Raw genomic sequence first — 11,497 nt, forward strand, 5'->3', positions numbered from 1 at the left:
GCACTTTGTAATCCAGGGTGAAAAATATTACACACGTTTAGATCCTTGGATGAAATGTGTGTGTGTGAGTGTGCCGTATTATTATTATACAACATTGCTCTAACCCAACCCGCTATCTAATCTTCTGTCTATCTCTCCATCCTATTTCCTGAAGTGGCCAATCCTCTGTTCTTCAGAGGTAAGTAAACCCCAAACTTAGGTCTCAAGTATGTTTTTTAAGAAGCGTTTACTAAACCAGCAATGAACAGGAATGTCCCCAGGTTTTTGTTTTTAAATCCAACAACAAAACAGCTCTGAAAGAATTGCAAACAAGGCAAACACCGCAGCCTCTTCTAGTGTATAAGATCCTGACTCCTAAGTTTGAAGCTGACCAACTAAGCACTATTTGATTTATCTTAAAACCTGCTCATCTTAGAAATTCTGGAACTTCTAAGGGCTGGACCCTGTGTGCACTTTCACATGTGTTTAACTAAGTGCGTGAGTGATCTCACTGGCATGTGTAACTGTTTGCAGGATCAGGGCCTACATTAGGGGAAAAAAGACATGGCTAAATCTGCCACTTCATCTCCCGGAAACAGAAGTCTGAATTTTTAACTCTCTGTGCCATTTTCAATGCGGTTTTCTCTCCGCCTTTTAATTATTTCCTCTTTTTCTCCTATGTTTGGGTCTTTCCCGCTCAGCATCATCGCCAACCCTGACTAACATGCCACAGCAGCTGGTGTTGCTTTTGGCCAGTACGATGCCCCCGGAGGACAACCAGACCACTGGCGTGCTCTACATTAGACACGATTAGACCTTGCTGAGTGAGGGCCGAAAGGTACTCATACGATGCCTTCTGTGACCCGGCCACAAGAGCTGACGGAAGTAAAGCCCGTTTCCTGCAATACCCCAGCCTGGCTTTACACAGATCACCCGATTTGAACATTTCACCTAGTCAGCTCCCCTCTGTGCCGCTCCGGCACTCTGTTTTCTATTGAAGGCCTCAGGAGTTCCTCCATGATTCATGATTCCTCATGGCTCCTGAGGCCTCACGCACCACGTCCCCTTGTGAAGCAGCTAATCCCACCTTGATCTTAATGACAGCGTGCTTCAGGATTTCGCACAGAGAGACATTCTCATTTGCATGGCAGTTCTGCCATCCAGCTTCTGCAGAGAGGGCACCAGAGAGGCCATCTGGCCTTTCGAGAGGAGGAATGAAACTGTAGTTGCTAGAAATGAAAATTTCCAGATCATTGAAAACCGCTTGCTCTCTTTTCTGGACACTGTCTTTTCTGGAGAGCTCTGGTGGAGTTCTCGCACCAGCACTTTCTGGAGCTGGTGAACAGCAGCTGCGAAGGTCCGGCTCGTGCAAACACAAGCACGCTTCACTTCACCACATGAGCAGTGCCCCTGAAATCACCGGAAGCCGTCACAGGATTAGAAGTTTGCTCAGGCCTCATTTTAAAGCCCGACCCAAACCCATCTAGGCCGCAGCCAGTCCGAACCTAACCTGACTCCAAGCGTGTCGTGACGTTTTCATACCCCACCCGAAAGCGACACCGCAGTCAGGTCTGGGCCCAGTTGCAAGGGTCTAACCACCACCCTGGACTCCTTTTTCTTTACTTGGTTTCCTCAGTGCAGGGGTAATGACCCTCCCCCCCTGCCCCTTTCATCCTCCCACATGCCCCATTCCTGCCGGCCGCTACCACCTTGTGGCGTCCTGGGTGCGCCATGGAGCGAGAGGCCCGGCAATTCGTCGGCACCGTCACTCCACAGCGCAGGAAGGTGACGGCAGCCGGCGGGACAGGGCACGCAGCTGACATGGTGCCGACCCCGTTGGCAGGAGGACGCGATCAGAGACGACCTTGCTCAGCCAGAGCCGGCTGGGGTGTTTTTATACCCGATCCCACCCAACGTTTGTAGTCAGGGCCCATTGGGTTCAGGTCAGGCTGCGAGGGTCTGGATCAGGACCTTACTTAGATAATTGCTTAGCGTTGTTGATAGTCCTTGAGATCCAGAAACAGGCCTGGTTCCAGCAGCATGCCATGCACCCCCAACGGGTGTTTGTATTGCTGCATACGACAGAAAATCACTTTCCCACAGCCGTGACAAGCGTGCGTTTAAGAGCCATGCTCGCTCCAGCAGTAGAAACATGCGCGATCATCCTCTCATGCGAGGCAAGTTACAACCACATTAGTCCTTGGGCTGCAGGAAATGGGGTTGGTGACTCAGTAGGGGACACTCTCTCCCATAAAACAGGTTTACCGCCTGGCCGGTATTTGACCACCCTGACTGGTTTTTGGTTTTTTAATGGATTGGCCAGTTGAGAGAAAAATAATTTAATCTGGCAGGTTTTTTTTGTTTGTTTGTTTTTTTAACATGGGTCTAAAAATCTGCATCATCTTCCCAGGTCACTGGGATCTCTGCTGTTAAAAGTTTCTGCGTCCAGCTAAAAACGCTGCCGTGTTCCCACTTCCGCAGTTTAAGCACTAACAGATCAAACCTGTTGAAAATACAGCAGCTGCCTGCTCACCAATGTGCGCATGCACACGAGAGAGGGTTGGAGACACGGATGAGAGAGGAGAGGTGAGATGTTCAATCTTATCTGTGTGTGTTCTCTCTCTAGATGCCATAAGTGGCAGTTGAAGTGGGGTGTTTGCAGAGTTGCCTAGTCCTTGGGTTTAGGGCAGGCTTGCCTTTTGCAGGGGGGCGGGGGTTGGCTGGTTTGTTTGCATTTCAGAGGTGGTAACCCTACATCACGCTAGGGTACTGGTTATTATTACTAGGGTATAATTACTATAGGACACTGCAATTTTGGGGTGCTTGGGACAATACCCAGAACTGCGGCCCTGGTCACGTCTGTCATCTAAAATCCACAGCATTTCTCTTTCAAGGAGGCAGCAGCAACCCCAGAATCCATGCCAGTTTCGGCCTGGATAATTACTGGATACTCCATCTACCCCCAATTTCAGCTGGACCCATTCTTCACTTCCTCAGTTCAAGGGTTGTGTGGCATGGCTGTGGGATGTTAAACAGATACCACGGTTCATCTCAGAAGCAGCTGCATTTCCGTGCCAGGAAAAACCATTCCAGTTGCTAAAGTACTCTGGGATCTTTCAGGATGAAAGCCGCTAAGGTTATCATTCTTATATTAGTTTCACAGCTAGAAAGAGAGCTCTGTTTGAATACAGTAATAGAAACAGCACCATTTCTGTAGGCAGGAAATAAATGGCTAGAAAAAAGGCTGCTTTATGAGCTTACTTATCACAACAGATTTTCCTGCAGAGAGAGAGAGAGAGAGACGATTGAAACATGGACTTACAGACCACCTCGGCACAAAGCCCAGTTGAGTCAAATCTTCAAAACATATTACATGTCTTTCTCTCTATTAGTGTCAACAAAATATATTCTTTACCAGTGGAAACAGTCCATTCGCAGAAAAAGCAAATACATTATAAAGCATGTCCAAAGGATACAGTTGAAAGGTCTTATGGGAAATGGGGAGGAGGGGAGGGAAGAATTTGCACCAAGTGGCTTGAAATATAACCAACTGAGGCCCGGAAAGAGAACTGAATTTCAATAGATTCAGTGTAAGCAGTGCAAATAGGTATATATAAAATTAGAAGATCATTAACCACTGAGGCTATTTGGAAATAACATGACCCGGGAAACGGATTGATGATTTAAGGAACAAATTAAGGGCGCAGCAGCCTTTGAGAATATACACTTGGAGATGGGTAACCACATTACTTGAGACTGGAGAAGAGAATATAAGAGCAACATGTGTAATATCCCAGTCAGGCATTATCAGGTATACTGCGAGCTGCATAAAGTGATGCTACAAGGTTGGAAATCCTACATATGTACCATCATTGAGAGGCAGCACAACCTAGTGGAAAGAGCACTGGACTGGGAGCCAGGAGATCGGCGTTCAGTTCCTGGCCCTGCCACTGGCCAGCTGGCTTGACTTTAGGCAAGTCAGCGCTGGTCTACACATGCTTTAGTGGGGTGTAAGTTTTAGTCCACATTGGCATGTCGCACGTTAACTGACCCACGTGGCTCCTGCCGGCTCTCACTCAAAATTCCCGTGCACATTAACGCAAAACTGGGGAACTACATTGACATCCACTAGGGAACTTTTAGTGAACTAAAATGTACACCCCTCGGGGGTGAATTAAAGCATCATGTAGACAAACCCTCACTTTCACATCCCCATGTCTCTGTTCCCCCCTCCCCCGTTGTCTGTCTATGTGATCTGTGAAATCTTAAGGGCAGAGGCTGTTTCTTATTGTGGGCATGTTCTGTGCCAATGCTCCCGGGGGAGCCTCTGCACGTAATGTCATTAATGATTACATCCGCCAAAAAAGCTATACTAAAAGAACATTATTTAGGATGCGAAGTCACGCATTCAAAAGTTAGACAACGCCAGGCTTCAGGCTGTCTTTGCCACCTTAATTTTGCCCCCTTGCGCACCCACCCTGTGGCTGAACGAAGCAGGGTTCCTTTGGAAAAATTAGTATATGAGAATGTAATTAACGACTGTGCCATAACGCACATGCCAGAGGGGGGCAGAGGTAAAGCCAGATTTAAGGTTGCCTCCCAATTTCATGAATGATCAACCTGTTTTCTGACCAGCTTTAGTCAAAACTCTCTTGAGGAATGTAGTCAGAGAAAAGAAGTGGGGATTTGTATGAGTTTCTCGCTCAGCAAAACCTGAATGGAATTCCTTGGGACAAAGAAAAGGCACTTCTCTATCCAAAGGCCCCCCCTTGCTGAACTTCAGAGACTGCAAACAATGGAGGTGTTAGAGCTTTACAAAGAAATAAAATTGCAAGATTTTTTTTAATAAGGGAAAGTGTTAGGCAATCCATATCGGATTCACTACCAGCTTCCCCTATCATCATGGATGATGTGTATTTTCTATCTTGCCTAATTGCCTAGGTTGCCATAGCAACAGAGCTTAGCTTGTTGCCATAGCAATAGAGTTAGACTATTAGGGGATAGCTCAGCCATTCCCGGCTGGTTTTAGTGCTAGTTCAATGAAGACGCTCCCGGTGTTGCATCTCTCTGTGTTCCTGTGCTGGTTTCTCTCTCTGAATACAAGCAATAACAAAAGTGGTGACGGAGCATGGGATCAGCACGACCCGTGCTGCACCGGCAAAAAAGTAAGAATCAATGTAAGAAAAAAAATCCCTCTTTGCTGTTCTGGGGGCTGAGCTGTTTACACTGATGGTTCGAACAAAGGAAAACAGGCTCTGCTTTGTTCTGATTGAAGTGAAGCAGACAGACTGGGAAGGGGAAGAAACAAAACCAGTGCTAGTGAATGGAAATCCCCAGCAATTGTGTGCGAACGACCCCAACACACATGAATAAAAGACACTAAGACAAGAGAAAGAAAGGAAAGAAAAACAAAAGGGGGGGGGGGGGAGCAATGGCTACACTTACGGGGCCCCTAGGACCGTCTGATGAGACTCTAGAGAAATGGAACTCACATACTGAGCATTTTCAGCATCTTGTTATTGCAAATTAAATTACAGATGCAAAGAAGGCGCCCACTTTCTTAAGTGTTGTAGGCTGGGGATCCTTTCCACGCCACTGACCCCAAAGCAAATTCCCAGGCTGGGTATCCAGTCTGTATGAAGAGAAGTATGTGCTCAGGAAAAGGGCTGTGTCCTTTGCAAATGCAAACCACCACCAGAAACAAGGTATAAAACCGAAGACTCTCCCTGCAGTGGGGGCTCCTGCAGCTCCTGTCCCGTGGGGGCTGGCCCGACTCCCCGCTGTGGGCATCGTGACCCATCACACGAGTTTGCAGCACCACTCGCTGGCCACCCCCCACCATCGTCATGACAGAGGGGAGGCCAGGCCAAACCTGAGCAGTGCTGTGACCCTGGGCACCGGGTTGCAACGGACAGAGCAGGGCCCACGCTTGCGGAACAGGTGCCACGGCTGCGGGTGGAGTGCAAGGCAGGCTTGCTCTGCAATTCACTCCCCCAGGGCCTCCCACGCCCTCCGGGGCAGGAACTGATCCCCGAGCCCCCGCCTGGGTAACAAGAAATAACACGAAACTCCCCAAAACAACATGAAAAGTTGTTTTTTTAAAAAGGGGCATTTCGTGGGGCTCTACCGAGGAGCGGGCCAGGCTTCAGACAACGTTCAGCTGATGACGCCGCCAGGCAGGATTTGAACTGGGTCAGCAGAAGGGAGGCGACTGACAGAAGAGGAACAAAAGCGGCACAGAAAGGCTGGGTTCTCGCTGACGTCTCACATTCTAACCCAAGATTTCAAGCTTTCTTCGCTACACAGGAGGTAAAAGCAAGGTATTGAGCCTGCATTTTGCAGGCGTGATGCACAGGAGATGAGAATGGAAATCAGCACAAAAGCCAGGCAGAGGGAATCAGGCAGAGAAGCCAGATACAGGGCAAGATCAGGGTGTGTCCCAACAACACACAACAGGTTGGCCCAGAACACTTATGCTCATAGTTTGCTCACTGCCTTCTTTACAAACCACAACTATGCTGCTGTTTTGCACCCAGGGCAAGTTACTGTTCACAGATCAGCTGGCTTAGCTGGACTAGATGATCTGAGAGGTCCTTTCCATCTCTAATTTATAGCTATAGACCTGGCAGAAAATTTTATGTCCCAAATGGTCTTATTTATTCTGCCTAGTCTGGAGTTCGGGCATCTGTCCAGATCAGCGGAACAGGATTTCCTGGATCGAAAGCTAGTCGGACATGCCAGAAGGAGCCTGCGTCTTAAGACATAGTTTTATTAACACGATTCAGAAGAAGAGGAACTGACGGTTGTACAACAACTGGCCAAAACGAGCCCCATCGGAGAACTGGTTTGGAAGTGAAAAGAAAAAAGCACAAAGCAGGAACACTGCAAACCCAGCCCCAGTAAGATTCTTAATTAGTTACAAGCAGCAAACTGATGTCAGCTCGGCCACAGCTTCATCACTGAGCCTTGTTCAACACTCAGTTCTGTCCCTGTATTGAGAGAGCCTTTTTTCTGGCCTGGCATCCCTGAAACATCTCCTATCTCTGCCGTTGTCATCTTACGGCAGCTTTGATCTTGACTTGAATCCGTTGAAGGGATCATAAGAGTTTTGAAAGGGATAAAACCTCATCCTTCAGGGCTTAATTCAACCTCTTACTCATGAGAGTCAGGAGGAACTCCTCCCTGTGGGCAGGTTAACCCATACCTGCCTACTGCAGGGTTTCTTGCAACTTCCACTGAAACGACTGGTACAGGCCACTGTTAGAGACCACGAAACTAACAGCACCTTGGGTCTGACCCAGTCTGCTAGTTCCTAAATCCCTAGGGATACGTTCATTTAGCTAATGACGGTATTGATAAATGCAGAGGATGACTGATTCCGCGACAGAATGTTGCTTTTGATAATGGAATATTGTCTATCCCCCACCATTTCATGTGGATGCAATTCTGATTCACGTTACTTCAATTGTATGGTTTTGCATTTCACTTTCCAAATGATAACAAACAGAAAGGGAGTTGATCTAAGGACAATTTGCCATAGAATACAAGGATAATTCATCCGTGCTTTCCCAGATTCCTAAACAGGCCTTTTTTTTAAACAAACCCTAAATAAATCCCTCCCTTAGGGGCCATGCTTTGGAGCCAATCCTTGCATAACCACTGAAATAGCAGGGAGCTTTCGGTGCCCAAGGAATGCAGGATCAAGCTCTGATCACAGCCATAAACATGTGTAGGCAAACTACGGTATAAACAATAAGAAGCGTCATTACGAGACGCGAACGTCCAAAAAGGCTTCCTAAACACAGAAGAAACACTTGATATTTTTGTAATGCCACCAAGGAGTCAAGAGGTTTATAAAAGCTTTATCTATTTAATAATGTGGGTTAAGGCTAGATTCATAGTTTCATAGAGTTTAAGGGCAGACGAGACCATTAGATCACTAGTTTGACCTCCTGCATATCACAGACCATTAAATTGCATCCCGATATCGCTATATGAGGCCTAGGAACTTGAGTTAGACTAAACCATGTGCCACAGGCACAGAACAGGAGAGATTGAGATGCCCCCAACACCCAAGGCCTCTGCAATGGCAGGGAATTGATTAGATGAGATATGCCCATATGATCTCAGCAAGTGATTCACACCCCATGCTGCAGAAGGCAAAACACCCTGCCTTATCTTCTTCCCCCTTCACAAGGTCCCAGCCAACATGACCTGTGGGGAAAATCCCCTCCTGACCTCAGACCTGGTGATCATTTTGACCCTGGACACAAGAATAAGATACAGCAGCCAAGCATTCGACAAAGAGGAAGGTGGGGGGGAAAAAAATAATTTGGCCAACTGTGCACTGGGGAAAAATTTTCCTTCCTGACCTTTTGAACTAGAATCGACTTGAAGCCCTAAAGCATGAGATTTGATTATAATCACTGTTTTAAAGCAGAGCTGCAAGTGTTATGAGCACGTTGAGGGCAATGCAGAGCTTCCTGTTTTCACCAAGGCCCACGAAGGAAGGGACACTCAGACTCCAAGACCAAACGGGACCATACCACTATCCAGCCTGAGCTCCTACGCACACAGGCCGCAGAATCTCCCCCAGAAAATGGATTAAAACATACATTCTAGAAAGATATCTAATCTTATTTTAAAGACTCCAAGTGATGATGAGTTGACCACCTGCCCTGGTAAACTGCTCCAACGTTTAGCTGCCCTCGCTGCTAGGAAACTGGGTCTTACATCAAGGTTGAATTTGTCTAAGCTTCTTCTTCCAACCATTGGACCCCGAATGACCCCTTATGAAATTCACTAGAAACTTTATCATTGCTATTGATTTTACATACAAGGGGCTCAGATACTGCAGCAGTATAAATCCAACAGATTAGATGCAACTCTCCCAAATTTCCTTTCTTGAGGTGGAGAGGCAGCTCGGTAAAGTTTTTGCTAAGAATTGCAGCTGCACTTTAACACCACTCGTACTACCTTTCTGAACAAAATGATGAAATTAACTTCAGTAATTTGGCTGGGCAGATCTGAATGATCCTTTGATGGCTTATTTTGCTAAATCACTAAAGGCAGCTGTAACCTTTGTGCAAGCACACACAGAAAGGGTTAAACCACTGACTAAAGCTTCCTTTTCCCAGTCATTGCCTCCTGGAGGGAAATTAGATTTTAATTCAATCTGGCCACAGCTTTATTTTATTTATGCTAGGCAAACCTTTAACTCTATCAACCTTATTGGCAAATAGATTAAATAAATTCATCACATAAGAAGCTTAATTTTTTATTGCAGTATTAAACCTGTCACTTAAGAGATCAAAAACCCAGCAGCGACATCCCGATTTTTCACTTGCAACAAAGGAACGAGTGTTTAAACTAAGCATTTACTTAAATTGTAAAATCTTTGGGGGCAGTGACCATCTTTCTGTTCTGTGTTTGTACAGTCGCTAGATCAACGGGATTGGGGTCTCTGACTCTTTAATGTAAAGATTAAACATAACTCACAAGGTTTATTTCTCACACAGGATCCTGGATCATATTCTTGTCCTCAGACAGAGAAATTTTATGCTCTCTGAGGCCTGGTCTACACTAGAAAAATTAGGGTTTACACTGTGAAAAATCTACAGTGTAGTTAAACCATCCACATAGACAGCGCTAGACTGGCAGAAGAATTCTGCCATCCACCTAGCTACAGCCTCTCGGGGAGGTGGAGTGTCTACACCCACAGAAGGACCACTCCCGCTGGCATAGGCAGTGTCCTCAGAGAAGTGCCACAGCGTTTTAAGTGTGGATGAGCCCCAAGGTCCCAAACTCTTAAATCCATAGGAAACTCCATTCATGGGCTTGGCGTCCTTCAAGTCAAGGAGACAACTCACGTCATTAAAGCTAAGCATGTGTCAGTAGCATCAATTCAGACATTTCTGGGGGTGGGGAGGGGGGGGAGAGAGCAAATTCCAGTCTCTGCTGTCCCCTGCACTTCCAGCAGGGACCCTGTTTGGTTCCCACTCAGGCCCCCTCCAGTGACACTGGGTCTACTACGGCTGGAGAGTCCCCCCCTCTCTTGCCCGCACAGTGTATGACCTGGTGCTGACAGGAACCCAGTGCTCAGTGGACTTCCATGAGCTCCTGCCCAGAAACAGCTTCCCTCGTGTGCCAGATCGCAACAGCATTTGGCCTGGCCACCCCTGGGTCTGTATGGAAGTTCAGCCAGGTGACCCAGGCCAAATTTCAGCGGCGTTGTGGCTGCGCTGATTTCGTATGGGACCACTGCTTAAAGCGGACCTGGGCGAAAAAATCGGCACGGCTGCTGCTCGAGCCGTCCGGGGTCATGACCCACCCTGGCTCCAAGGCCTACGGACCTTTAAGCACATGAAACAAACCTGGGGGGGGATAGGCGGTGTTCGCCTTTCCAGCCCTTCCCAACTGGCAGCACTGGCACCTGTGTCGTTCTTTGCAGGACTGGAGCCTCGGGAAACCATTCTCAGGCCTGACCTTGCTACTGATCACAGCGAGATGCCAGGAATGTGCCGCTCCCCTGGAAGTTAAGGGGCGGGCCGGGTGCTGCACTTTCCATCCGATCCACAGCAGGAGGCACCCGTGGAAGAACCAGGAAAGCCCCGATGGACGGAAGCGCCCCATGCAAGAATTTACGGGGGGGGGGCAGAGCTGCTGGTTGGACGCCCCCTCGCTTCATTTCCTCGTTCAAACACCACAGGGCGTGAGATCGATCCAGGCTGATGAAACCTCCCAGACGCCCCCCAGCCCCGGTCACAGAGGGTCCCTGCCCCGAAGAGCCCACAAGGGGTCAGATGGAGCCGTGGGATCCGCGCCGCAGCAGCCGGGCACTGGACACGTCCTCATCTCTTGTTTTTTATGAATGAGCCCGACTCTGATCCGCTCCCTGCACCCGTGTGGGGGGAGGCGGCGAGGAAGGAGGAGGAATTACATTTCCCCTTCACCGAAGCTGTCCCGAGCTCACCAGGCACAACCCCCCAGTCCCCAGGCTCAGCCTGTCCCCCAGTCCCCCAGTTTAAAGCGCTGCTGGGCTGGGGGAAGCCCCCAGCCATACACACCACTGGCGCCCCAGCGCCGGGGCTGCCCCCCCCCCGGGGGCAAACAGCCCGGAAAGACCGGGGGGGGGGTTGGCTCGGACCCCACCCCGCTGTGTAACTCAGATCACCGATGCCTCGAATGCGCTGCGGGGGGGGGTTAACCATAGCCCCCCCTCGGTGCCCCCCCCCAGCCCCGGGTCCCCCCCCGCGGCCCCTCACCGCCTTCTTGACGTTCCAAAGCAATTTCTCCTTCGCCGCCTGCTCCGGGCCACTCATGGCTGGGGGGGGGTGCGGGGGGGGGAGGCTGCAGCTGGGGGGGGCCCGTCTCAGAGCGCTGCGGCGGGGGACCCCCCGTGAGCGCACGGCCGCGCCCCCGCCTCCAGCCACGGGAACCGGCGCCGCCGCTGCTGCTGCTGCTGCTCCGGGCGCCTCTCCGCAGCCATCTTCCGAGCGAGCCTCCGCCTGACGTCAGG

At 49.2% G+C, this 11,497-nt stretch overlaps 1 protein-coding gene across 5 annotated transcripts in view; it reads right to left on the reverse strand.

Moving 5' to 3' along the window:
* SGSM2 (small G protein signaling modulator 2) overlaps nt 1–11,497 on the reverse strand; it is a 103,792-nt gene extending 92,295 nt beyond the window's left edge. For 2 of the 5 annotated variants that reach the window (XM_067538022.1, XM_067538021.1), the window contains exon 1: nt 11,244–11,495. In XM_067538022.1, the coding sequence (XP_067394123.1) occupies nt 11,244–11,300 (57 nt within the window). In that variant the 5' untranslated portion in view covers nt 11,301–11,495. Of the gene's footprint in view, nt 1–11,243 lie in introns of all 5 variants that reach the window. The other 3 variants (XM_067538025.1, XM_067538024.1, XM_067538023.1) reach the window with 2 other exon arrangements.

This window comes from Emydura macquarii, unplaced genomic scaffold (assembly GCF_026122565.2).
Source record: "Emydura macquarii macquarii isolate MOO-44397 ecotype Brisbane River unplaced genomic scaffold, CSIRO-AGI_Emac_v2 contig_450, whole genome shotgun sequence".
Lineage (NCBI taxonomy): Eukaryota > Metazoa > Chordata > Testudines > Chelidae > Emydura > Emydura macquarii.